We start from the raw sequence: 25,739 nt of genomic DNA, 5'->3' as shown, positions 1-25,739 counted from the left end.
GGCTGGGGTGTGAGTGGGGGCTGGCCCAGACCCGGGACCCCTCCTCCCTTGGGGCTTCGTCCCACTCTCCCCCGACCAGGGAAAAGGCAGGTACCGGGCTCTTCTGCCTGTGGGTCTTAGACAGACAGCCAGACATTTCTCCAGCAAAACGGGTTTGTTCTGGAGCAACAGAGAAGTACAATCTGCAGGGCTAATGGTGAAACCACCCGCAAATCCCGAGAACAGAAGAGAGGCAGGCTCTTTTATAGAGGGAGGGGGACATGCGGAGGAGCTGCTGTAAACCGAGAGTCCATTGGAGGAAACCGGGAGGCCAAAGTGTCGTGGCCTCTCATTGGCTGAGTGGTTGCCGGGCGAGGAGAGGACCCTCCTCCTTCCTGCTGGAGCGGTAGCCTAGAGAAACTCTTCCTGCCGGGTGTGCAGAGCGCTTCCTCCCGTCTGGGGTGACCGAGGATGGGCAGTGGGAGCGCGCGCCCTGGGACTCGAACTTAAAGGAGGTTTCTGGTCATGGATGGCCGTGCGCCGAGAGCCAGGCCGCCACTGCCTGCCGGCCCCTCTGGGCCCCGGGAGGAAACGGATGTTAAGGCAGCTCTGGTTCAGCCTCTGCCCTTGGTTCTCCCAGTTTTGTTTTAAATCTTCCATCACCCTCTCAGTGTGGTTTTGCTGTTGACAGACACATCTTTGCATGGAGAGCTTGGGGGGGGGGGGGTAGCTTTGGCCGCACATTCGTGGAAACCGTGCAGCCTGTCCCGCTGGCTGGGTGGGGGCACCCTGGGGACCTGCCTTCTCGGGAGAGCACCGCGGGCGTGGCCTGGATTCTGCGTCCTGGGTCCAGGAACGAGGCCCAGGAAGGGAGGGGGCGGGTGTGGGGTCGTCCGTGGCTGAGATTGCCAGAAGTCGCCGTTTTAACAGGAAAGAAGCTGGGAGCAAGCTACTCGCCCTTTAGCATGGACCCATCACATGGACTGTGTTACGCTGATACAGCAAGAGGGGGAAATTCTGTGACTTTTTAAAAAAGATTTTATTTATTTTTAAAGAGGGAAGGGAAGGAGATAGAGAGAGAGAGAAACATCAATGTGCGGTTGCTGGGGGTTATGGCCTGCAACCCAGGCATGTACCCTGGCTGGGAATCGAACCTGCGACACTTTGGTTCGCAGCCTATGCTCAATCCACTGAGCTACGCCAGCCAGGGCTAATTCTGTGACTTTCAAACTTCAGAAACAGCGTGAGAGAGCTGTTCTGTCCACTTGGGTGTGGACGTAATTCCCGGAAGAATATGCTCTCGGGCAGGGGTGGGGCGACCGGAGACGCGCACCCTCTGTGGTTTCCTCCTCCGTGCGCACCATGAGCTCTCAGAGGCAGGGTGGTCCCGGCCGTAGAACGGGAGCCCTGAGCACCCGTCTGCCCCCACAGTACGCCCGGCAGGAGCAGGAGGAGGAGGGCCGCAGGCGCTACGAGGCCCAGAAGCTGGAGCGCATGGAGACCAAGTGGCGGAACGGGGACATCGTCCAGCCAGTCCCGAACCCAGGTAAAAGCTGGGGTGCTTGCGGGGGTCGGTGACTAGTTTGTGAGTGTCCTCCTGGGGGGTTGCTGGGCAATCAGCTCCCTCCCGGGATCACAGCCGCCTGGGACGACGGGAAGACTCGTTGGGTCCCTGGAGGAGCACGCTTCTCCTCCCGGTCCTCGGGCCCGTGTGCCCGTGGCTGGGGCTCCGCTGCCGGGCAGAGGGACGCCCGTTCACGGAGACCGGCTCTCGTTCGCTCCCCCTCCCCCACGTTTGCTCGGGGGCGGGCTCGGTGGGCTCTCTGCCTCACCCGAAACAGACCGATGACGGCAGCCTTTTCACGTTGGCGAGAAAGCTGTGTGGGCGCACAGCCTTCCTTCCCGGGCATCGCCTTCCGGTCCGGGCAGGTCCGGCTTGAACAAAGTGTCCACCCGCCCACGGTCCAAACAGTCGGGCCAGGGGTGTTCTCCTCCGGAAAGGCCTTTCTTCACCCCCCACCCCACCCCACCCCACCCCCAGTCCTTCACGGAGAAGCCGCTGGTGCACGGACACACTCTGGGCATCCGACCCCATGGACCCGCTGAGCCCTGGGGGCGGGGGTCCTCCGGTGACGTGCGTCGCTGCGCCTGCACACGGCGACGCAGTCCATCTGTGCGGGAGGGATCCGGGAGAGCCGGCCCTGGGCCCCCGCCTCGTGGGACAGCCCGGCTGCTGCGAGGAGTGTCCCTGTTCCCGGCCGGGGTCCGCAGGGCGACTCCCCCCGGGCTCTTTGCGCCCACCTCCCGCCCAAGAGCCCCCCCTGGATCCGCAGCTCTTGGTTCCTTTTAAAACCAGACCCAGATGTCAGCCATCCGTGGCTGTTGCCTGGCAACCCCTGAGGGGCTGGCCTCATCTGTCAGGTGTCTCGGGGAGTCTGGCAGCTCCTTCCAGCCCAGCGCTCCTCCCGGTTCTCCTCCTCGGACTGGAGGAGGCGCAGCCACCCCGCACTCCTCGGTCCACGGCCCGCAGGGACCCCGCCTTGACTGCGTCTGGGTCTCGGGGCGCCTGGCGGGCCGTCCATTTTGGGGGCTGTCGTGTCCACGCCAGAATCAGCCCTGCTGAGCCCCTGGGCTCGAAACGGGGCTCACCCCCATGCCTGGCCCCAGCTGGTACTTCAGGGTCCTGGCAAGTTCGCCCAGCCCTGGTCTGAGCTGCGACTGGGCTCCGCCTCCCCGGGGTCAGCCGGGGCCTGCCACCCCCGCTGCTGAACCTGAGAATCCTCGTCTGTGACTCGGCAGGGGTTTGCTATGAAGTCCAAAGTGGGTGCTTCTAGGGGGACCTCGCCCAGGGGTGGGGATTTGGGCCCTCAGGGCTGTGGCCCCCCATCTGTAGTAGGGAGCGTTGGGGGCAACTTCCAGAGGGGAGCAAGCAGGGGGGCTCCCACGTCTGGGACTCGGTGGGGAGCCCCAAGAGCAGGCGGGAGGGACGCCGGTGCGTGGCTGTGGTGTCCCCCCATCAGAGTGTCGGTGCTCTCGCTGGCGCAGGCCGCGGGAGCGTTCGCCCGTTAGCCGTGGCTTCTCGGGTGTGTTCCAAGATGTCACCGCAGGACGGTGGAGTGACAGCTCTCTGACCAGGTCATTGTCGCCACTTCAAAGTGCTCGTCCTTTGAATAAGCTGTTATTTGACATAACAAAGGCCTTTACGTGCAATTCCCTGCTGCTTGAGGTTTAAAAATTCTTCTGTCGTTGTCCATGGGCAAATCTCTGGGCTGTCAAAGCAGTTCCTGAGTTTGGGCGAAATTTGAGGCTTTTAGTTCCCATCGAGGCTATAAAATAGTTGCTTTCCTGTCTCTTGAGAGCGGTCACAAAGCCAAGGACAGCGATGGGGTGGAGCCTTGGTCCTTGTGTGGTGCCCCCGAGGGGCGGAGGGGCGGACCTGGGAGGCAGCCTTTGGGATCGGGGAGTTCAGTGCTGGCAGCGCCGGCGGGGGCTCTCTCTGGCGGTTGGAGCATCCTCCATGGCCCCTCGGGCCAAGCCCCTCCACCCGATCTCCCAGGCAGGGTCTGGACACCCGGAGCCCCGAAAGGCTGGCAGTGGTTGTGGCCCTGGGTGCACCCTCACCCACGGGGACTGTCACCCTCCTCCTGTAGCACAAGGGTCTCAGGTGCCTTTTCCACTCCTGGGAACATCGGGAAATGGGGGCAGGGCCCCTGGTCCTGGGCAGCGAGTCAGGGTGCACCACCGTCACCACGATGACGCAGCTGTTTCCTGAACCCCCCGCCCCCACACAAGGGTCCCCCTGGCAGAGCCCCTGGCGGCCCTGAGGGACCTCACACGACATCGGGGCCCGCCTCCAGAGGGCCACACGGTGGGCCACGAAAGGAGGCGGAGGGCAGGCTGGTGGCCAGAGAGGGGAGCTGAGCTCGGACAGAAGCGGGACCCGCCTGGTGGCTCTGGCGCTGCCAGACCGGCCCCCGGCTCCAGGGCCACGGCTGGGCCCCCTCCCCCCTCCGCACAGCCCCTCAGAGCAGGGGGCACTTCGCACGCAAGCTCCCAGCTCGAGCCTGAGTCGGTCTGCCCTGCGAGGCTGGGGGACAGCCAGAAAGTGCCGCGCTGGGAGTAAGTGCCTATGGCCCCCGCTTCACGCCCGCGCAGGCAGCCCCACGCTGCGAAATCCCCCACGGAGGGGCGGCAGAGGCTCCTAAGGGGCTGTGGAAGCTTAGGGGACCCCAGGCGCTGCCCTCCTGCCACCGGCCCCGGGCTGCTCGGTGGTGTCACTTCCTGCAGACTTTCTGTCTCTGGCCAAATGCAGAGAGGCCCTCTCTCCACCCGAGATGGGGCCCAGGGGTGGCCCAGCTGGCTGGCCGAGTCGGCAGCTTGGCGTTGCCAGGGTGGGAACGGGCCACCCTTTCGAGGAGGATTTCTGGGCGGGGAACACGTGAGTGTCATCGCTCCCCGGAGGCTGCGGGAAGAAGGCACAAGCGCGTGCAGCACAGGGCCTGCTCGGGAGCCGCCAGATCGCCGGCACCTGTCGGGAGAGTTGGGCTGTGGCGCGGCACCGCCTTCTGGAGGCTGGGCTGGGCGCCGGCTTCGGCAGGCCAGCTGCGGCACCGCACCGCGCGAGGGAAGGATCCGCTGCTCGGGAAAGGAAGGGAAGAGACCGGAGGGCTGGCCGTGGGAGGGGACAGCCTGCACACGTTCGGGGGCTGTGAGTCCCTGGGCTGGGCCAGGGGCCGAGGGTGGCAGGGGTCGGGTTGGGCCCAGGGAGGCCGGATCCTCGGCATGGTTCCAGGCTCTGAGCTTCCGCCTGCCGCTCGCCGTGTGTGGGGAAGCACAAGTGGAAACTTGGGGGGTCGCACAACGCATCCCTGCAGAGCTGTCAGTGCCTGTTCATGAAATCGGGGACCAAAGGCACGGGGAAGACTGTGGTCCCGGCACAGGGCTGCTGGGAGCCCCGAGTGTTCGGTGGCTGCCCACGGGTGGGGGCAGGGCCTGCAGGGGGCGCTGCTGTGCCCGGCGGGGGTGGGTCACGTCAGGACTCACTAACAGAGTGGCTAATTCATCCTCGAAGGCCTTCTGATGCACCGCCTGGGGCCTGCTCTGTGACCACAGTGACCTTTAGAGATCCCAGGTCTAGGCTGGCGGTCAGCCCTTGGGGACTGTGGCAGCACCAGGGGGCGTGGGCACCGTCAGGCCGGTCAGCCGCGGGCCTCATCTGTCTCCTTTGCACTTACAGAGCCGAGCACGGTCAGCTACAGCCAGTCCAGCCTGATCCACCTGGTGGGGCCCTCGGACTGCACGCTGCACGGCTTCGTTCACGGAGGTAAGGAGCGGCCCTGCCGCTGTCCCTTCCTGCTCGTCCCTTCCTGCTCACCAGGCCCCCGTGGGCCCCTGGGCGGCTGCGCTGCCGGCTGACCCGGGTCGGGCTCTGGTGTCGGCGGAGCGTGCAGCCCAGCCTTTCAGAGGCTGCGTGAGGAGTCACTGAGACTCCTGCCGCGGGCGGCACCTGGTTCTGACCCTGGGCACGAGGGTCAGACGGACGGAAGGCTCCCGCAGAGGTCAGAGGTCCGCGCTCCGGGGCGCCGCCTCCTTCCCTCACATGCTGGGCCCCGTGCAGACGGTGCCGCGCACCAGCTCCCAAGCGCCCGGGAGCTGAGGCTGCGTCCTCCGGCGGCGCAGGCCCGCTTTCCGCCGTGTATTTAAGGAATGTGCACGATGCCAATTTTAGTAGCGACTTTGTGCCCACGGTTTTAAAAAAAAGTCTCACACTTTTAGCAAGTCCCATGATCTCTCCCAGCGAGTAGAAGTCAGCAGGAGTGGGGGACGGAGCCGCCGCCCTGGCACTGAGGGCGCGGGCCCCTCCCCGTGTGCGTCTCCCGGCGGCAGGAGTGCTGTCGCCGGGAGTGGGAGGGGAGCCCGTTGGGACGAAAGTCCTCTCCAGGCCACCTGGCGGGAGACCGTCGTAGGAGAGTGGTCGCAGGAGAGCGTGGCGACCCGGGGTCTGAGCTGAATGGGCTCTCGTTCAGGAAGTTTGTGCTGTGCCTGTGGGTTTGGCACGCTACTCCCAGGAGCACCCCGTTTCCTGCGGTTTCCACACGTTGGGTGGCCTTGACCTGGAGGCCCAGGCCCTACCCTGCCTCCCCGCCCCCGACACACACACACACATACGTGCAGGCCCGGTCAGTGCCGCCTGGCTGGCCCGGCGTTGGGCTCCTGCCTTCCCCGAGTTCTGAGCGGGCTGGGCAGAGTTGTCCTTCCTGCTCTTGCAAGTGCTGGGGTCACAGCCCAAAAAGGTCATTGTCCCTTCATGCCCCTGCCCCCCACTGCTGGCCATACACCTGAAGGGTGACCCAGGGACATGTGGGGGGGGATGCTGAGGCATGTGTGGCCGTCAAGACCTTATAAAAGCGCCCAGACACCCAACCTTGATGAGAACGCTCTGGGAGCACAGGAACCGGCGGGGCTTCTTGACCGTGATAAAATGCATCGCGGGGGGTGAGGGGAGCTTGGAGATGCCTGCCCCTGCACTCAGAAATGAGGCAGGGCCCCCACTCTCCCTCCCCACCGGGCGACACTGTCTGGGAGATTTCAGCCAAGGCAGTTAAATAAGAGGGAGCGTTGGGAGGCACAGGAGCCGGCAGAGGAGGCGGGAAGCTGTGTCTCTGCAGACGGCATAGTAACGTCCTCGGCGAGCCGAGGCCCCGTGACAAACCGACTCAGGCGATGGGAGGATTCAGCAAGGTGGCAGCATGTAAATGAACAGCGCTGTAAAACCTCGCCTGAAATAGAAAGACGACTGGTCGTTGTTTGGGGGTGTGTTCTGCGTGTGAAGGTGTTTGTGTCTTGAATTTACACTACACCACAAAACCCGGCTTTTCCGTAACTGGGTGAAGAGGTGGGGTTCGTGGTTGGGCTGCGCGTCTGGTTCGTTTTCTTTTCTTTTCTTTTTTTTTTTTTTTTAAGATTTTATTTATTTATTTTTAGAGAGGGAAGGGAGGGAGATAGAGATAGAGGCAGAGAGATAGAGAGAAACATCAATGTGCGGTTGCTGGGGGTTATGGCCTGCAACCCAGGAATGTACCCTGGCTGGGAATCGAACCTGGGACACTTTGGCTTTCCCAGCCCGCGCTCAATCCACTGAGCTACGCCAGCCAGGGCTGGTTCGTTTTCTTAAAGGTCTTGTTCTTGTGCTGTCGCCTCTGCTCCGACGTCCTCCCTCTGGGGCTCTCCCCGCCTGGCCCTCCGCCGGCCGCTGCCAGGTGGCCGGGACTGGCGCTGCCCACAGCCAGCCCAACACTGGAAGGACACTCGCTCCCCAGGTCCGGGTGGCGGTGGCCGGCTCCTGGGAGCGGGAGGCCTCCGGGCCTCAGCCTGGGGAGGATGCCAGGGATCCCTCCCTTCTGAACTTCTGGCAGCCCCAGATTTCCCTTTGGCACTTTATTTTTTTATTTCAAAAGTGTTTTCAACCGAAGTAGTCGGTGCAAACGGCCCGGATTGGTCCTGACAGCGCCCGCCCAGCTGCCCCTCGCCCTCCCTCCGCTGCGGGCCGCCACCGCTCCAGAGCGTCTCCGGGCTCGGCCGTCCCGGGCGCCTGCCGTGCAAATGCCACTCCTGCCGGGCCAAGTAGGGCACTAGGGCTGCGTGGCTGCGTGGCTGCCGCCGCAGCAGCTCTGTCACCGCTGCCGCAGCCCACTCCCACGCACCACGCCGCCCACCCCCCGCGGCTCCGTGAACGTGGTCTCCTGCAGTCGCCTCTGCCAGGTGGCTGCGGCTGCCAGCGCTTCCCCGGAGAGATCCGCCCTCCGCCCGCCCTCCAGTCTGCTCCGCCTGCTTCTGCCCACTCTGCACTGTTCTCCCGAGACGGCCTCGGCCTCTCCCTGGGGCTGCCTGCCCGCACTCACGTCCTCCCGCGGCTGCCTGCGAAGGGCGGGCGGGCGCCAGGACGGGCTCAGCTGCTGCGCTCACGGCCCTGGCCAGCATCGGCTTCAACGAGAGTGACAGGGGTGCAGGGCTGACGGGGCGGCCTGTGGTCTCGGGGACCCAGGCCCCTCCACCGTGTCCTGCCGTCCCCAGGGGCTGCCCTCTGTGCGGTGCACAACACCCGTCCCTGTGCCAGGGCTCCAGGCCGAGAAGCAGTGGGGGACACCCCGGCAAGGCCCTGCGCCATGCCTGCCTGGGTGGGGGGGCCCCACTGGGCACATGGGTGTCTCTTGAGCCCTGGAGTTACTGAGGGGGAGCAGGGGGAGGTAAGGAGCTGTCCTCTGTCATGGGCACGGGGTGGTTCTCGGACCGTGTGCAAGGCATGTCCTGGCTGGCTTGGCATCCCCCCCCAGGAGGTGCAGAGGCGCCTCGACGTCACCTCCAGGGCCCGGGGTTCAGGTGGTCCTGGTGACCCAGGGCCCTCCGAAACTCCCAGCTCGGGTGGCATTTGTCTTAGCAAATGCAGAGACCAGGTCCCCCCACCCCGCTCCCTCACCCTGTAGAGAGCATCGGACACCACCGACGGCCACCCCGGAAGTCCCCGGGCCCCCTGCCCCCTGCTTTCTGAGACCATGACCGGGGAGGGCCCGGCCAGTTTAGGGCCCACCTGCCCCTGCCCCAGGCACATCGGGGTGGTGGACGGCCGAGTGGCACTGCGAGTGTGGGCACTGGCCAGCCGTCTCTTCAGAAAGCAGGAGCCTGGGGCAAGCGTTTCTGCCCTGAGCTGCCCGGGGTGTGACATTGGCGCATTGGTCCGGGCGCCCGGCTCCGCGGGTCACTGTGGTGGGAAGAACAGTGGTGGGGGTAGTGACTGTCAGGCAGGTTGCTGGGGCTCCACTGTCACAGCTGTCTAGGGCAGACACAGTCCCAGGGAGCAGCCGCCAGAAGCCCCTCTTCTCTCCCCGGGCCCCCACCTTTGCTCCGGCCCCTCCACTGCCCTGTGGCTCAGCACCTTGGACAGCTGTCTGCACGCCGGCCCTCCAGCCCTCTCCACTGTGTCTCTGGCACCTGCCCCCAAGGCCCCCTCCTGTCTGGACGCCTGTGAAGTGACTGAAGCCGGGGTGTCCGTCCCCTTCCCTCCCCTCTGCTCCTTCCCGAGGCCTCGGTCCTGCCCCACGTTCGCACTGTGCGACCCCCGCTGGTGTGGGATCCAGCAAGGTGGGAAACTGTGTCGCCCCCACCCCAGGTCTGACCCGCCCCGTGCCTCCTCTCTGCGCAGGCGTCACCATGAAGCTCATGGACGAGGTGGCCGGGATCGTGGCTGCGCGCCACTGCAAGACCAACATAGTCACGGCCTCCGTGGACGCCATCAACTTCCACGACAAGATCCGAAAAGGTAACGGAGCCGCGCCGGCCGGGGCCCCGCCTGGCTCTGCGTTCGCTCCCGCCCGGGGCCGCCGGGGCCCTGGCGCCCGCCCGCTGGCCGCGGGCAGCCGGAAGCCGGGGTCCTGTGCGGTCTTCTGCCGGTGCATCCCCGAGCCCGGGGCTCGTCGATCTGGTGACACCTGTCACTCCAGTGTGACTGGAGCCCTGTCCCGCCCGAGAGTGGCGGGCACTCGCCCTGTAAAGTGCCCCAGGACGGAGCGAGCGGAGCCCTTGGGAGGTCCTGGGCTCACAGTGGCCGTGGCTGTGGCCACCAGGTCTCGTGGCACACACCTCCTCTCCTCAGGGGGCTGGCCTGTGGTGTGAGCCTCGGCGGGGTCTGTGCGCGGCGGTGTGCCGGCCCTGCCCCCCGGGTGGTGCTGGCGTTCGCTAGTTTTCCCCACATGCGTGCTGGCCCGGGGGCCCGGCCTGGAAACGGCGCTGGCGTCTCGTGGTGCGTGCATCCCTGTGGCCGGTGCGTGCAGTTCCCCTCGCTCGCCTTGCGTGGCTGCTGCTCTGAGGACGTGGCGCCAAGGTCCCCTCGTGGCACGTGGCCCCCTCTGCTGGGCTGTGTCTCCCGAGGCGAGGCCCTGTGCCCCCGGAGAGTGGCGCTTCCCCGGGGTCTAGGGACTGCCCGCGCCGCAGGAGCCTGGCGTTGGCCCTGCGGGAGCCCGGCATTGCTGGGTGGACGGCCTGTTGGGAAAAGCTGTCCCGCGGGTCTGGTCCCTGGCCACAGGAGGGGACGTGGGGAGGGAAGCACCTCGACACCCCCCACCGCCCCTCGAGAAGCACGCTTTGAGGGGAGCCATGCTGCATCCAGAGCCACAGAGGCCTCCTCCGCCCGACCCTCCAGGGCCCCGGCCAGTGCAGCGGGGCCCAGTGCACCAGCCCTGGCTGCTGAGTGCCTGGGTGCTGGGCGTGACGCCCCCTGAAATCGGGAGGGTGGAGGGTCACTGCCCCCCGCCCCGGCCCCCGGCCCCGGCGCCATGGAGAGCAAGTGCGGCTCGCTCACCCGAGGGGCACTTGGGGGCCTGCAGGGTTCGGGGAAGGACGGCCTGCCGCCCTGGTCGCCTCCGCTTCGCAGGCCCGGGCTTGACCGTGGGTGTTTGCCGAGGGCGGGGACCACGGCGTTGCTGTAGCATCTGCCCCGACCTGCGAGCCTCGTCCACCCCGGCCTGTCCTCCGGGGCCTCAGGTGCCGTGTGCCAGGCCGGCGGGAACTTGGGGAAGGGGTGCCAGGGCTCTTTTTCTGGAGCGACTTCTGGGAGCCGCTGTCACTGCGGCTCCCAAACCCCAGCGGAAAGTGCATGGACGCCCCACGGAGCCGGCCTGTCCGGTGTCATCCCCACCCCCACGCCCCTGCAGAGCTGCCCACTAAGGAAAGGCCAGTCTCCCGACGCCGTCCTGCTTGGCAGCGGCCCTCTGCCGCCGGGGCAGCTCCCAGGGGTGCAGAGCCGGCCTCGGTCACGGAGGAGGAGGAGCTGCTTGGAGGCCCCGGCCGTGCACCCTCCCTCCCACCCGACGGGAGTTCACTCTCGAGGGTGAGGCCGGGGAGGGGGGCGCGGCCGCGTGGCTGCCAGTGGCGCCTAGGGGTGGCTGGCTGCCGGGGCGACCACGGACCCGGGTCCAGTGGGATGCCGAGTCTGGGGGCTGGTTCAGCAGCCCGGACGGGGATGGTGGGGCAGCGGCTGTGGGGACCCGCGTCTCGCAGGCGATCCTTTTCTAAGAGCTGCTCTTGCTCTGGCTCCAAAGCGCAGAGAAAGGGGCCTTCGTTTTCAGAAGCCTCGTTTCCGGCACACGTCCCAGGCAGACGGTCCCCTCAGTCGACGGGGTGAGGGGCGCCCCTCGGGCTGGGGGTCCCGGCCTTGGCCTCGGGCTCGGCCGGCCTGGGGGGGAGCAGAGACCGTCCCTGTTCCCTCAGGTCGGGTCTTGCCCCGTGTGTGGGGAACGTGGGGGGCAGGGGCCTGGCCTGTTTCTGGGCCAGCGTCCCCCGGGGGCCGTCGGGCTCTGTCACGCCGCGTGGCTGTTTCCCAGAGGAAGGTCCCCGCTTGCAGGCAGCTGTGATTGAAAAGAGAGAGAGACTGCTCTCCACCGCCCACACCGCAGCCTTTTCGCCTCCCAGAGACAGGGACCCCGTCGTTCTGGCCGGCCACAGGCTTCGACACGGGGCGTCCGGCTGCAGGGAGATGCGTGGCAGCCGGGTCACCCGGTTGGGTCGTTGAGGGCTGGGCTCTCAGACGGGGCTGCCCAGTTCTGCCGTCGCCTGGGGAGGCCCCACGGTACACGCCGGGGGCTCTGCGCGGGACTCCGTGCCCGTGTCTCCGACGTGACGCCACGGCCCTTGACCCCGTGGCCTTCCTTCCCCCAGAAATGGCAGTTATCTGGCCCGAGGCACTGCCCGTAAGTATGACGCTGAATGCGGCATGGAACCTTCTGGAACTTTATAACTGGAATAACTGCTCCTGCTTGTAGCCTGCCCACGCACCCCTAACAGTCACCGCCTCCCCACGACTCGTCTGTCTCCCGGGGTCTCGGACATGCCTGTGGGCCTGCCTCCGAGGAGCCAGGGCTCCGGGGCTCCCACAGGGGTTAAAGGGCCCCCACAGTCCTCTTGGCGTGTGGGGAGAGGGTCCCGGTGCCACGTGCTGGACTCGGACAGGGATTTCCTCCCGCTGGGCCCGGAGTGGTGCCACGGTCATGGGCGGGGTGGGGCGGGGGTCTGGCCACGTGGCGCAGGAGGCACAGCCAGGGGTCGGCCCTTCTGCTGGAGGCCCCCCCCCCCCCCCCCCCCCGCCACCGAGGGCCTGTGCGGCTTCTCGGTCGAAGCAGCAGCAGCAGGGATGGTAGAGGCCATCCCGAGCCGGCCCCTGGAGTGTTTCGTGCCGTCCCCACGGCGACTCCGGGCAGCCAGGGGCGGAGTTACAGGGAGACCTGCTGGCCTGGAGGGGGTGGGGCAGAGAGAGGCTCAGGACAGAGAGAGGCTCGGGTCAGAGGGCAGCTGCCCGGCCGGGCTGGGCACTCCTGACCCCAGCGCAGGGGGAGTGCTGAGAGTGCGGCTCCGGTGGGGGGAGAGAGGACGCCTGGGCCTGAGTTATGGTATGGGGACCCGGGACTTGAGACTTTGTCGTGGCCCCCGGCGGGTCCTGCCGGGAGCTGGGGGGCACCCGGGGCCTCTGAGCACGGGCAGGGCAAGGTGTGTCTCAGGGAGACAGGTGTGCACCGCTCAGGGGAGGGCCTGGCCAGGTCCTGCCCAGACAGTGGGTGGCTGGTGAGCACGGGTCGTGTGGGCTGCAGTGCGGATGGGGCCTCAGGGCGTGTGGGACCGAGGTCAGCGGCCCCTTGGCCGCTTGGCCGGACGGAAGCACACGAGCCTATCAGACGAGCCCCGGGGACCTGGGAGGGGCCTGGGGATCGAGAGAAGGGTCTCCAGTGGGGGTCAGTGCAGCGTGGGGGCCGCCGTGTGGCTCCGGTGGGTGCCAGCAAGGCCACAGCGTGGACAGTGCAGGCTGAGGGGACAGGGGCTGCGAGCAGGTTGGGGGCTGCCCTGCGGGGCGGGAGTGACTGGAGGCCTCTTCCCAGCAGACACTGCCACTCCGGGGGACAGGCCCACGCCTGGGCTGGGGGCCAGGTGACGGTCCCAAGACCCCTTCAGGTCTGACGCCTTCTGTAGATGATTAGATCTGTCTGCTCACCCAGTGGGCGAGCCCTCGCGGGAACTAACGTTTCGCGGTTTCCGCATCCTGGTAGTTATTAAAACCTCGCGCCCTGCCTAACCGGGAGCCTCCCCACGCCCCCAGAGCGCCGGTCCCCCGGCCCGGCCTCGCCTGACCTGCCGTCCGTGCTCCACAGGGTGCGTCATCACCATCTCCGGGCGCATGACCTTCACGAGCAACAAGTCCATGGAGATCGAGGTCCTGGTGGACGCTGACCCCGTGGTGGGCGACTCGCAGAAGTGCTACCGGGCCGCCAGTGCCTTCTTCACCTACGTGTCCCTGAGCCCGGAGGGCAGGTCGCTGCCCGTGCCCCAGCTCGTGGTGAGTGGCCCCTCCCCGACCGAGTCCCTCGAGCTCCCTCTGGGCCTCGGGGCAGGGCAGACGTGCGGGCCCTCGGGGGACCGACGAGAGAGACCCTCCCAGGGGCTCGACGTTGGCGCTCCCTCCCCAGGGTGCGCTCGGCGCCCTGGGGCCCTGCCGCTGCACCTGGGCTGGCCCTGCCCCCGGGAGGGCTCCCCGGCTGAGCCCGCCAGACCCCCACACTGCTGCAGGGTGGGGTGTCCGGCCTGGGGCCTTTCCCTCCTCAGCCGCCTGGCCGGGCCCCACCCTGAGTGTGCCGAGAAGGGCTCTCCGGCCCAGGGAAGGGTCCTGGAGGGTCACAGCGCCCCCAAGGCTTGCTTGGCCATGGCTAGGGCTCCACACTTTCCGTCCCGGGTGAGCGGGGTCGCGAGGCTGCTGCTCGGGCTGCCCAGGTGTGGGGCTCCAGGGACGACCGAGGGGTGGGCGGCCTCGCTGGGGCGTCTTCACCTGGTGGACGCAAGGCTGGGTTCCTGGGCTCCCCCCCACGCCCACCGCTGCCCGGCCTGCAAGGCACCGGGGCCACCACAGCCTCCCCGGTCCGTGCCTCCCTCACTCTGCCATGCCGCGTTCCTCAGAGCACCCGGCACCGTCTCCCTCAACTGTCCGATCCGGTCACCGCCCTGCCCGAAGCTTCGGGGTTCCTGGTGCCTGTAGCGTAAAACCCAGGTCCCTGCCGCCCGCCCAGCCTGCTCCCGCCACACGTGGAGCCGCCGCTGCCCTGCTCGGGCCGCCGGCCGCCCTCGGGCGAATCGGCCCCACAGTCTGGGCCTGACGTCACCTCCTCGGAGGAGTTTCGACCCCCATCAGGGCACCCCCATCGCCCTCCGGTCTCCAGAGCCCCCCCCCACCCCACACCCAGGGCAGCTGCTCAGTGGCCAGTAGTCCGTCTGCCCGCTGGACCGAGCTTTGAGGCCTGGAGTGTGTTTGCTCCTAGTGAGTCACTAGGGCCTGGAATAGCCTTGGCACTTAGTGGGAGCTCTCTGGAAAAAACGCGTGCGTCCCACTGTGTGCAAGGCCCGGCCAAGTTTGGGAGGAGTCGGGCCGTGTGGGTGCGCAGAGGGGCGGGGAGTGCACCTGGCAGGTGGCCTGGCAGCTGGCAGCCCGGGTGAGGTGCGGCCAGGGCATGGGCGGGGCCCCGGGAAGATGGGGGCGGGGTGCCGGGCGCAGTGTTGAGAGGCCTAGGAGCCGGAATCCTCACGACCTGGCACGCTCCTCCGAGGAGCCTCCTTGGAGATGCTCACCCACCCCTGCTCCTTCTGGGGCCTCAGCAGGCCCTGCTGGGTGGGTGAGCCGACAGGCATCCCAAGGCCTCAGGGCGGTGAGGCCCCTGTCCTGGCTGGAGGAGCCTCAGCTGCTGTGGGGCCCTCTCTTGCCCCTGCCCCTCCTCCCCTTGCTCTTCCTGGGGCTCCAGTGCGTCAGGGGGCAGATCCTGAGACCGCGGGGGCCGGGCTGCACGAAGGAGGGGGTGTGAGCCAGGCCTTGAAGGATAAGGGGGTTCTGCCAGGTTGGAAGGAGGGGAGGCGAGAGCCAGGAGCCTTCCTCAGGCAGGCAGGGACCGCTGCGTCTCACACCTGCCTGTCACCTGGCCAGCGCTGCTCTGGGTCCTTCCCGGTGAACCTTGGACTTGCTGAGGCATCGCCTCACCTTGCCTGGCACCTGGGCTCTCCCGTCGGGCTGGGCCCACACTCTCAGCCTCCCCTCCCCCTCCAGCACCCGCCCCTCACCTGCCTCCTGTCAGAGGCTCCTTCCTGCCCCCGAGCTCCCCTCCAGGCTGGGGTCACACGGTGAGCCCGGGGGGCTGCCCTGGGGTCTGCCTCGCCACAGGACAGGGCGCCTGTCCCACAGGCCACCCCTCTTCCTGCCGCACCACCCAGCAGCCTTGGCGGGATGGCCCCCACCCCCCCCACCCCATCCCCTTGGCTGGTGCTCGTGCAGTCCCCCGGCCTCCCTGGCCATGACCTTCGCACTGCGTCTCTCCGGGTCTTGGACCACTTCTCGGAACCTTGCCTGCCCCCTTGGCCCTCAGACGCAGGCCCGCTGGGGTCTCTCCCGGACCCTTGTCCCATCTCAGTCCATGCTGTCACCATGACCCTCGGGGGCATCTGCTGGCAAGGCTGCGCGCCACCCCCCGCAACCCCTCTGTCCTGCAGACTGCAGTCCCGCCACCCACGGGAGTCCTTGACCGTTTCCTCCCGGCCTCCGGCTCTAGCAGGGTGGCCAGGCCCCGGACACTCCGTCCGTGTCCCGCCGGCCCTCCCTGCCTTTGGCAGGACTCGCTGGCCCTGGGCGCTGCCTGCGCGCCCCTGACCCGGGCTCTGCTCCCGCCCCAGCCCGGGCGGTCGGGCCGGACGCCCTCTCCGCGCCAACTTGGCCAGCCCCGCCTCGCTCACCTCCTGCTCTTCCGCGTGGCCTCCTCCCCCCGGGTCGCCCCTGGGCCCTCGTCTCCCACTGTTCCCAGACGTTGTCTCCAGGGAGGGTTTCCCCTCGCTGCTGCTGGCCCCAGCACGGAGCAGCGTTCAGGGAATGTCGGGGAGCAAGCGGTCCCAGGCTTGCCCACCTCTGCTGGGACCCTCCGGCAGTCCCCCGAGGCCCCTCCCTCGGCCGTGGGTGCTGTTGGCCCACACCAGTCTGTGATCAGGGGCAGGCGCTTCCTGTGGGCCTCGGTTTGCGCATCCGTGCACGCCGCAAGGGCGGGCGAGGGGCCAGGAACCGAGTGCCATCGGGGGCTCCGTCGCCGTCTCTGCTCAGACCCTCCTGCGAGCGCTCGTGCCCTGCCAGGGGAAAGCAGAGCCTGTTAGGTGGTGGCAAAGGGGCAGGGCAGGAGGTGGGGGGGGTGTTTTTTTGTGGGGAGGGCAGCTGAAACTTAATTAAGTTCCTTTTATGGAGGTGAAAAGGGTGCATTCCAATTGGGCCTGGAGTTTCGGGGAGAGGGAGCTGTTTCTGAGGACCACCCAGGTGGAAGGGACCACAGACACTGGGGGGGGGGGCGCTAAAGAGAAGGGGCGGCCAGGCACCTGAGGCCACCCAGCTGGTACGGGGCAGGGCCTGCAGGGCCTCCCAAGTGGGTGAAAGACCAAAGGTCACCAGGGGACCACGATGTGTTTGTTTGGAGAGGCTGCTACTGAGTAAATGTGGTGCCTGAGTCCTGGGGCCCGACCGTGTGCCGGTTGTGCCCGGGAGCCCAGCACCTGCCACGCTGCCCCCGCCACACCCCCCAGAACTCGGCAGCCAGAAGACCAGGGCCCCAGCCCGAAGGGTCAGGGGCTCCAGGAGGGGGGCCTGGAGCCATGGGGTCTGGGCTCCCACGGAGTGGCCGGTGGTCAGGGCGCCCTGTGTGGGGCACCCGCGTCCTTCACGGGGCCGCGCTGGGCTGGGCCCGTCCGAGCGACCTGGGACGGGGGCCGGAGCGGGAGGAGGTGCTAGGCACGGTGGGTGGGGCTGTCGGGGCCGACACCTGGAATGGAAGCTCTGGGGACTGAGTCCCCCGGGTGGCAGCGGCCGCACCTGCCCGCCGGCCGGCTCCGTGTCGGTCCAGGCTGCGGTTTCTCGCCAACTTAAAGACGGTCTTTGATTCTCCACCACGGTGCCCTGGCGCCCACCAGGGTTGATAAAAATAGCTCCCGGGTGGGGGAGGATGGCCCACGCCCCAGAGCTGGGCGTGCGGCTCCTCCCTGGCCTCCGTGGCGCTGACACGCATGTGGTCCGTGTCTCGGAGCACACACGTGCTGTGTGCGGCCTGCGTGTGTGTGTCCGGGGTGGGGCCCGGCCCTCCCCCCTCCCTGCCAGCCCTCCCCCCTCCCTGCCGGCCCTCTGTCGGCGGTCCTTCGGCCTGCTGTCTATTTTTAGCTCCCGTCCCCGGGGCCGGCTGACATGGGAGGCGGCAGCGTTGCAGTTGGGAGTATTTCTTGATGAATATTTAATGCTGGGAAGGGCCTTTGTGCCACGGCCCAGGGCCGCTGGCCCTTTCCCAGCTAATTATCAGGAGGGACGGACGCTGGGTGTGAGCCAGGCCGCCAGCCCTGCCTCCCTCTGAAGGCCTCCCTGGGGTCGTGCCCTCTGACCTCGGGGGTGGGGAGACAAGCCCCAGACCTCCTCTGGCCGGGGCTGGAAAGTGGCCCGTGCGAAGGGACATGGGGAAACCATCGAGGTGTCTCCCTGGGGACCTGGCACCCCCGACGGGGGTTTATTTCACTCAGCCCAGGTGTGGGGGCCGTCTGCGTCTCCAGGAAAAACGTGAGGACTGCGTTGTGTCGCAGCCGAAGCAGGTGCCGCCCTGGGCGCAGCACCTGCCGCCTGCCCCCGGTCCAGATGAGGCTGCCGCAGCCCCGGGGGCCCCCGGCAGGTGCGAGGGGCGGGGCCGTGTCCTGGCCTGGTGTGAGGAGGAAGTGTGCGCACAGCGGGCGGGCGCGGGGGCCATCCCACCCGTGACGCCCCCAGAGCTCCGAGCCCTTCCAGGGTGTGACCCCCACAGGGGGCGTGGACGTGGACGAGACCCCCTCCCCCCGGCCTCCGGCCCGGCCCCCACCTGGGCTCCCCAGGAGCGCAGGCCGGTCCTCTGTCCGGCTCGGCTTGTCCGGGGCGCAGACGCCCCTTGAAGACCCACTGAGTCCCTGGCGGCCCCCGCCGGCCACTCTGCCAGGACAGCTGGCGCTTCGAAAACTGCCCCATGAGCGTCTCCGCGGAGAGGGCTCTGGGCGCCAGCGACCCAGCGCGGGGCAGAGCGGTGGCAGGCCCTGCACGCGGCGCGCCGGCCTCCTGCTGCTTGGGCAGCTGGGCTGCAAGTCCACGCCGCTCCTCGCTGTTCCAATTGCTCCAGGACGTGAGAACCCGGGGGCCAGCTCTCGGGGGCACTGCTGGGCCGGGCCCCGTGTGGTGCCGGCAGGCGGCTGCTGCCCTGCTGTGGCCGTCTCTGGGGGGTGGGCACGGGCGACGCCCCAGTGGCTGTCTGCTGAGCCAAACCACTGGTTTTGAATCGTTAGCACAGACACCACACCCGTGTGGCGTCGAGGCTTTCCTGCCTGGTCTTCCTTTGTTTGACCATCTACTCCCGTAGCCAACGCTTCCCAGCCTGCACGCGCCCCCCAACCCCCGCTGCCCCAAGGCACGGTGCTAGCCACAGATGGGCCCCAGGCTCACCTGGCCAGGCCCCCCCCCGGGAAGGGCTCAACACTCTCTCGGGCGGTCGTCTGGGGGCTGAGCTGGTGCTGCTGGATGAGGGGAGCCCTGGCGAGGCTGTCTCTGCCCTCACAGCAGTCCTGTGACTGGGATGTGGGCTCCGCCTGCCCTGGCGACCCCCCTGCTGGCACATCGAGGGCTCGTGAGCCCCGGCCTGTGGCCGCTGGGAGCCCACAGGACGGCGAGGTCCTCGGCCGCCCCCCAGAGCGGGGTCTCCCGGGTCCCGGCCCCGCCCCACTGAGCCTGGCGCCCCAGGGACCGGAAGACGCCGTCATTGTTGCACGACTGCCCCGGGACCCCTCCGGTCCCCCTTCCGAAGACAGACAGGGCGGGCCGTGCGGCCGCCTGACGAGGAGGAAGGTCGGCGTCCCTCCGGCTCGTGGGAGGCTGTCACATCGCCCCGGAGACCACTCGCACCGCACGCTCGTTAGTCACCGGAAGGACGAGCTGTCGATCTCACTGACGGTGGAACCGAGTCGCTCCCGCTCTGTGCCAGGGTCCAAAGGGTGCTCTCAGCCCCGAAAACGGGGAACGGAAAACGTTCGGTGTGCACCGCTGGGCTCCGCAGGCCCCTCCCGGTGGAGTGGGGCCCAGGAGACAGCGGGCGGCAGGAAGCACGAGGGGAGGGAGGGAGGGGGAGGGAGGGGGAGGGAGGGGGAGGGCCCTCCCGTCACCCTACTGTCCCCGCGGTGGGTGCAAAGCTCCAGAGGCCTTGCCCCCCGAAGCTGCCCGCCGCGCTGCCCACCGCCCAGGGCTGTGCTGTGGGTCAGAGACGGGGGCCCATGCAGAGGCACGCACACGCACACGCACACGCACACATACACACACGCACCGGGACCGCGTGCGCGGCTGCAAGAGGGCATCTCCCCCGTCACCTGCTTGAGCCTCGTCGCACAGGTGGGAGCAGCGGCCCTGGGAAGGCAGGCAGCGCCCCTGCGGCCCAGGGCCGGGGTCCCTCGCCGCACCTCCACTGTCCCCCGACCCCCGCGGCAGGCGGCTCCTCGTGCTTGCGCCCTGGGGAATTGGGTCGCCACGCCCTGAGCCGCCTGCGTCCCCGTGGCTGTCGCCTCTTCTCCCTGACCTGTGCTGGGGGAGCCCCCGTGGCCGTGGCCCTGCCGGGACTGTTGGGGGCGGCTGCCACTGGCCCCCGGCTCCTCTCCCTGCTCTCGGCTCCAGGCTCTTGGAAGAAGTGACTTCCCACCGTGGAGCTTCCCGCTCCCCGCCGCCTCCACCCCCCGGTTGGAAACACAGCAACAGCCAACAACTTATGTATTTATTTACTTTGCCGGAAGGAGGGAGCCGGGCGCTGGGAGTCGGCAGCTGGGCCGTGGGTGGGGCGGCGTGCGGGGAGCCATCTGTCTCGACCGCTCCTCGCCCAGCAGGGAAGTGGCGGCCCCCCTCAGTCACTTGGCTGGCAGCTCTGTTTACAGCCACGCGGCAGGGACTCCGCTGCCCTGCGCCCGAGAGTGGGGCGCCACCCCGGCCCGGCAGGCGTTAGCGGGAGCCTCACTGCCCTTGACCGTCTCCGTGAGCTGGCCTGGCCAGAAGCCATCCGGGGGGGCAGCCGGGTGAGGAGGGCCGCCAGCACCCCGAGAGGCAGTCCTCGCAGGGTGGACACCCGACGCCCTGACGCCAGCCGGACGCTGCCCCAGGGCCTGGCCGGGCTCCCCGGGATGTCCGGCGTGCACCGCTGCGTCCTAGGCTGGCCCCCTCCTCCCCGGCTGCACCGTCCAGCCGGCCCAACCCACCACTAGACAGCGTCAGTTGTCCCTTGTTCCACCCAAGGACACGCTTCTGGATTCGAGAGAGAGGGGACGGGAGGGGGACGGGGAGACAAACGTCCGTCCTTGCCTCTCCCACGTTCCCGAGCTGGGCGTGGGCCCCGCTGGGAGCTGGCCCCTCAGCCTTCCTGGTGATGGAGCGACGCCCCGGCCGGCTGAGCCCCACTGGCCGGGGCTGGGCGGCGTTCGCTCTGGTCGCTGGCGAGCGGCCGTGGGGTGTCAGGCGTCAGGTAGCCGAGAGGCCCGTGCTGGGCACCGGCATCTCCCCGCACCGAGCGGACATGCAGATTGACCGTGTGCACCACCCGCTGCTGGCAGCCCGGGCAGGAACTGCCCGTCTGAGTCGCCCGTCTGGGATGCGGGCGGCTTGTCAGTGCTGAGGGGGGAGCGGGGAGCGGAGGGGAGATCTGGGGGACAGCCCACCTTCGGGCCCGCCCGGAGGACGGACGAGCTTGGGGGAGCTCTGCTGGGCCGTGTCGTCACGGCTGCGCCTAAGGAACAGGTGGGCCAGGGGGAGACCAGTGAGGTGCCCCCCGCACCGGCTCGGCCCCCATGGGCCCTGGGGCCCCTTGCTCACCCCCAGACCCAGCACCCTGCTCCCAGCACCGTGCTGCCCCCGCATGGGTGCCCCCTCGTGCCCACCCCTCACCCCAGGTTATTGGTTGTGCGTGCGGTGGGGGAGGGGCTGGGGCTCCTCGGGCCGCAGCTGCGCTTGTGGCCAGGCCCGGTCTCCTCCTCTCTCACCGGCTGTGGACCCCTCAGGCCTGTGCAGGAGCCCCCGAAGCACGACTCCCGTGCGGCCGCCGCCCCGGGCCGGCCTCCCTCGTGCGCCTGGCTCTCGGGTCACAGGTCGTGTCCACGTGTTTCCGTGTCTCTCGGAGATAATGGCTCATGGCCATCGGTTGGCTTGTTCCTTGCTCCTAACGGCGGGCTGGGCTCCGGCCTCCCCGCGGGGCTGCGTTCCCGGCACCTGGCCATTGGCGCGGCGTCCCCCTGGGCTGGGTGGCCCCGGGGGCTAGAAGGGACCTGAAGGTCACCCCGGTGGCACGTTGTCTGCCGGCCAGTGGGGACACCGCCTGCTGGATCCCCGTGTGGGGCGGCGTGGGTGCTCTCCCTGGGGCTCGGGCCTGCAGAGCCCGGGAGGGACGGACGGACGGACTCGTGTCATGTTGTGGACGAGGAGCAGGCACGGGGTGGAAGGGGCTGCCCGGGGCTGGCCCTCAGCCGATCCGTCCTCTGTCCTTTCCCAAGGAGGCCGCTCCCGGGGTGGCTTGGTCTCTCTTGTGGGCCCCGGCCCTGCGGTTTGCTGTCGACACAGGGCCCTGGGGGCCGCCCGTGGGCCAGGGCCTCTCCAGGAACCCTCCCCGCACCTGGCCCCCTCGACCCTCTGGCACTGCCGCACTTCACCCTCCGGCCACGCTGCGGTCACCCTCCCGCGTGCACACAGCCTGCCTGGTCTGGGTGTGCTGCCAGCTAGGTGGTCGGCTGCGGGGGCCGCAGGTGCCTGCTCATGCATCGGGGAGGGGGAGGGGGGGTGGTCCTGTGTGCTCCCGGGCTGGGCGGGGAGGGAGGGAGCTGAGGCGGGGCCAAGGCGGCCAGGGGGGCAGGCAGTGCCTGGTTTCACCAAGCGAGGTTTCTTCCACCCCGCAGCCCCTCGAGTGCCAGGGTTTGGGGGTGGGCACCGGCACCCGAACCCCCCCTCCGACACACCGTGAGCTGCGGGGAGGTGTGCTCGCCCCCGCCGTGGCCCCGGTTCAGAGCAGCTTTACTGAGACAGCTGCACGCCGCACGCAGCGCTCGGCCCGTGACGGAGAGCCGTCGGAGGGCTCGCGTGCAGTCGCAGAGTTCCGGCCGCCTTCACCGCCGTCGGCTCTAGAACGTTCCATCACCAGGAGGAAAACCGCCACGCTCTGAGCAGCCCCACCGCCCCGCCCCCAGCCCCGCAGCTCTCCCGGGCAGCCCACGGGCAGACGCACACGAGCTGGGCCTTGGCGCCCGGCTTCTCTCCCCCCAGTTGGGTGGTTGGGTGTTAGCGGCGGGGGTCACGGCCCCTTCTCCTCCCCGGAGCCAGGGCCAGCCCGGCCGCTCTGCTGAGCGGCGGCCTCTGGCCACGGGGGAAGGACGGGAGCCCCCCGTCTCCTCGGCAACACCAAAGCAAGTCCCACCGGGGACGGGGAGACGTCCCCTGCTCTCCTGCCCTCGTGGCCTTGACCTTGCACTCTTGGCCGCATTGGCTGCTGCCTGTTTGAGGCAGGGGTGGACGGAGGGGGGCCAGGCCCTGCGAGTCCCTAACCTGCCTGCCTCTGTGTGTGCCCCGCAGCCCGAGACGGAGGACGAGAAGAAGCGCTTCGAGGAGGGCAAAGGGCGGTACCTGCAGATGAAGGCGAAGCGGCAGGGCCCGGCGGAGCCGCAGCCCTAGGTGCCGCCGCCGCCCGCGGCCGGGCCGAGCGGCCGGAGCGGCCCGCGCCTCACCGCTGAGGAGCCGCCACCCCGTCGGCCACAAACCCGACCCACGCTGAGAGCTGGTGTCGTGTGCGGTGTTGTCTCACAGTGTTAGTCCGCCCCCGGAAACCTCACACCAAAGCTTTATTTATGTCACTGCCCCCGACCCCCGGCGGCCGCGGTCCCTGGGCCCGGGGCTCGGGCCCGGGGCCACCGTGCGGTCCGCGAACACTCCAGTGTCGCTAATAAAGCTGCTGTTTGGCTGGACCTCGGGCCTGCGTGGTCTTCTGTCCCGGGAGTTCCCACGGGCTCGGCCCTTCCGGACCCCGCCCCTCCCCCTCTGGCTGCCGGTTCCTGGGCATGCCCCAGAGCCCCGGGCCCGGCAGTGCCCACCAGGGTGTGCCTGACGGCTTGCTGGCTGGAGGGAGCACCCCCGCTCCCTGGGGTGCGGCTCCACCCTCCTGTGTCCTGGCCCCGAGGCCCCGCCCAGTGCCCCAGTGCCCTCTGCCCGGCTAACTCAGGACGGCAGCCCGGAGCCTGTGCAGCCTCCCCCGGGCGGTGGCTGGCGGCGGGCTGCCTGTGAGGAGCAGGGAGATGGTGCACAGAAGACGGGGGCCCAGCCCAACGGGGCCTCTTCCCGCTAGAAGCGTCCCCCACGCCTCGGCTCTCCTCTCAAGAGCAAGAAGCAAGGACTCTGGGCAGGAGCCTCCTGGCCGGTGCCAGGGCTGCGGCCTGATGGGAAATCCCCCCAGCCATTCCAGCAGAGGGGCTTGTTGGCCTGGCTTGTGGGACGGGGGTCTGCGGGAGAGTGTGTCAGTAAAGCCTGTGTGGGTGTGCGGTTGGGTGCACGCGAGCCCCGTGTGCATCCGGTCCCGCAGCTTCGAGGCCACTGCAGGGGCAGCCTCACCTGCAGCTGAGAAAGGCCCTTCCGCCAGGCACACACCTGGGGATGGGGCCTGGGAGAGTACTCCCCGCTCAGGTTCGACCCGAAAATAAAGCCAGGACACGGATGCTGGCTGCCAACAGCCGCCTCCCTCGGGCCCCCTCGGGCCGGAGAGGGAGCCCAGCTCCAGATGTGCAGAGACACCCGCCAAGAGCTCCGGAATCTGCCTGGGGCCCCGGTGGCGGCTGGAGGGGTTATTTCCTGCCTGGGAGCAGGAGGAGGGAACAGCTCGCCAAGGAGGCCGCAGCAGCCCCAGTGCGCCCCTCGGCCCCCTGGAGACCTCCCCACCTCCACCCACGCCCCGTGCCAGCCTCCGGAAGACTGGCAGTGCCCTGGGCAGGGAGCAGAGAGGTCTCCCCAGGCAGCCTGGGCCAGCCACACCAAGGCCTGTGGAACCGCAGCTGGCCACCCGGCCCCAGGGGGGCCTGAGCTCCAGGACCTCCCAGGGGAGGCAGGCAGGCCGGCCCCAGGGCACCGATGACCTCCCTAAGGAGATGGGCCCCGGCCCGGACTCCCTAGGTCATCCTGGGTGGGACCACTCCTCTCTGTGGCTTCGGGCAAGTCAGGCACCTGAAGTGCAGCCCTCAGGGCAGCTGGGGGGAGCCCAGGCTAGCACAGCGCTCATCCCTCGGGGCCCTGGGCGGGGGCACCCTTGGACAGCGGCAGGGCTGGGGGGCTGGGGGGCGGGCCCTGGAGGCCCCAGGCCTGGGGCAGAGGCACGGCCTGAGGCTCTGGGTGGCTGCATCTTCTGTTTGTCGTACAAATGCCGCACAAGCTTACTGGCCTCCTACTGCTGGTGGCCTATTTATAACTAGGGTCACCAGGACAGGGAGCTGGCCTGTCCTCCCAGGTGCCACACACACACACACACACACACACACACACGGCGTGCATAGCTCCCTCCCCCTGCACCAGCCACGCTTCGCTGGGCAGCCCCTCTGCACAAACGCCCTCACTTCTGTCTCAGAGGACCGGCTCCAAGCTCCCCCGCCCGGGGCCCCCAGGAGCTGCTGCTCCTCACTCTGCAGCTGCTCGAGGAGGGGTGGGGGGGCAGGGGCCGGCTACGGGGCAGCGCAGACGGCAGGGGCCGCATTCGGTGGAGTCCTGTCCTGGGCAGGTGCTGCCTGCCCCCAGATACAGGGTGCCCACTCCCCCCCGCTGCGTGGGCAGGGCCGTGCGCAGCCCGAGGTGACCGTGGAGGCCCTGTGCTCGGGGCGTGGGTGGCCACGGGCTTCCTAGAAGAGGCAGGTGGGGTCCTCTACCTGGACGGGAGGCCAGGAGGCCAGTGGCCACTCTGGTCATTCAAGGGGTGTCCGGAGGCTCTATCAAGGGCACTACCGGCCGTCCCCCCAGATGTCCCCCAGCCTCTGGAATCCAGCCTGGGTCTCCCCTCAAGAACTGCGTGGCCCTGGTCCCAGCTGGAGAATATTTCGGAGCGGAACTGGAAAGGGAGACACCCACTCAGGAGCCCCTGGCCCACTCCCCTGATTCCCACCGTGGACCCCTGATGCCAGAGGATGGTCTGAATCCTCCGCTGGCCCTGCCTCCCCTCTTCCTGTCCCATTCCTAGAAGGACTCCGGGGTTCCTAGAAGTCCCTCGTCCTCAGGGCCCCCACCGGCTGCTCTCCACCTCTGCCCCACTGTTCACCTTAGCTGTGGCTTCCTCTGGGAAGGCCTCCCGAGCCTCCCGCCCCTGGTCCTAGGTGCCCACTGCCCATTCCTGTCACGGGCCCTCTTGGCTCCAGGCCCGGGTCATCCCCAGGAGGGGTCCGAGCTGGCGTCGGGAGGGTGGACCGACCCAAGACGGCAGCGAGGGGCCACCGCGTGGTCTGGGTGATTTGGAGGCGCTGGTCTCCCTAGGGCGGCTTTTAGCCCCGTGGCGCGGGTGGGAGGGGCGGCGGACCCACAGACACTCGGACGGACGGCCACGGCGGGCCGCGCCTCGGGGGGTGGGGGCGAGGCGATCCGAGGGGCGGCGCGGTGGCGCCCGCGGAGGCAGGCGCCC

At 68.6% G+C, this 25,739-nt stretch overlaps 1 protein-coding gene across 3 annotated transcripts in view; it reads left to right on the top strand.

The window, feature by feature from the left end:
- ACOT7 (acyl-CoA thioesterase 7) overlaps nt 1–23,058 on the top strand; it is a 61,573-nt gene extending 38,515 nt beyond the window's left edge. For all 3 annotated transcript variants that reach the window (XM_028511563.2, XM_036025249.1, XM_036025250.1), the window contains exons 5-9: nt 1,411–1,525; nt 5,216–5,302; nt 9,179–9,295; nt 13,170–13,354; nt 22,670–23,058. In XM_028511563.2, coding sequence (XP_028367364.1) covers nt 1,411–1,525; nt 5,216–5,302; nt 9,179–9,295; nt 13,170–13,354; nt 22,670–22,768 — 603 coding nt within the window. In that variant the 3' untranslated portion in view covers nt 22,769–23,058. The remainder of the gene's footprint in view (nt 1–1,410; nt 1,526–5,215; nt 5,303–9,178; nt 9,296–13,169; nt 13,355–22,669) is intronic.
- The last annotated feature ends 2,681 nt before the right edge of the window (nt 23,059–25,739 follow it).

The sequence above is a fragment of the Phyllostomus discolor genome, chromosome 5, assembly GCF_004126475.2.
Source record: "Phyllostomus discolor isolate MPI-MPIP mPhyDis1 chromosome 5, mPhyDis1.pri.v3, whole genome shotgun sequence".
Taxonomy (NCBI): domain Eukaryota; kingdom Metazoa; phylum Chordata; class Mammalia; order Chiroptera; family Phyllostomidae; genus Phyllostomus; species Phyllostomus discolor.
This window is presented reverse-complemented; position numbering and strand designations above follow the sequence as displayed.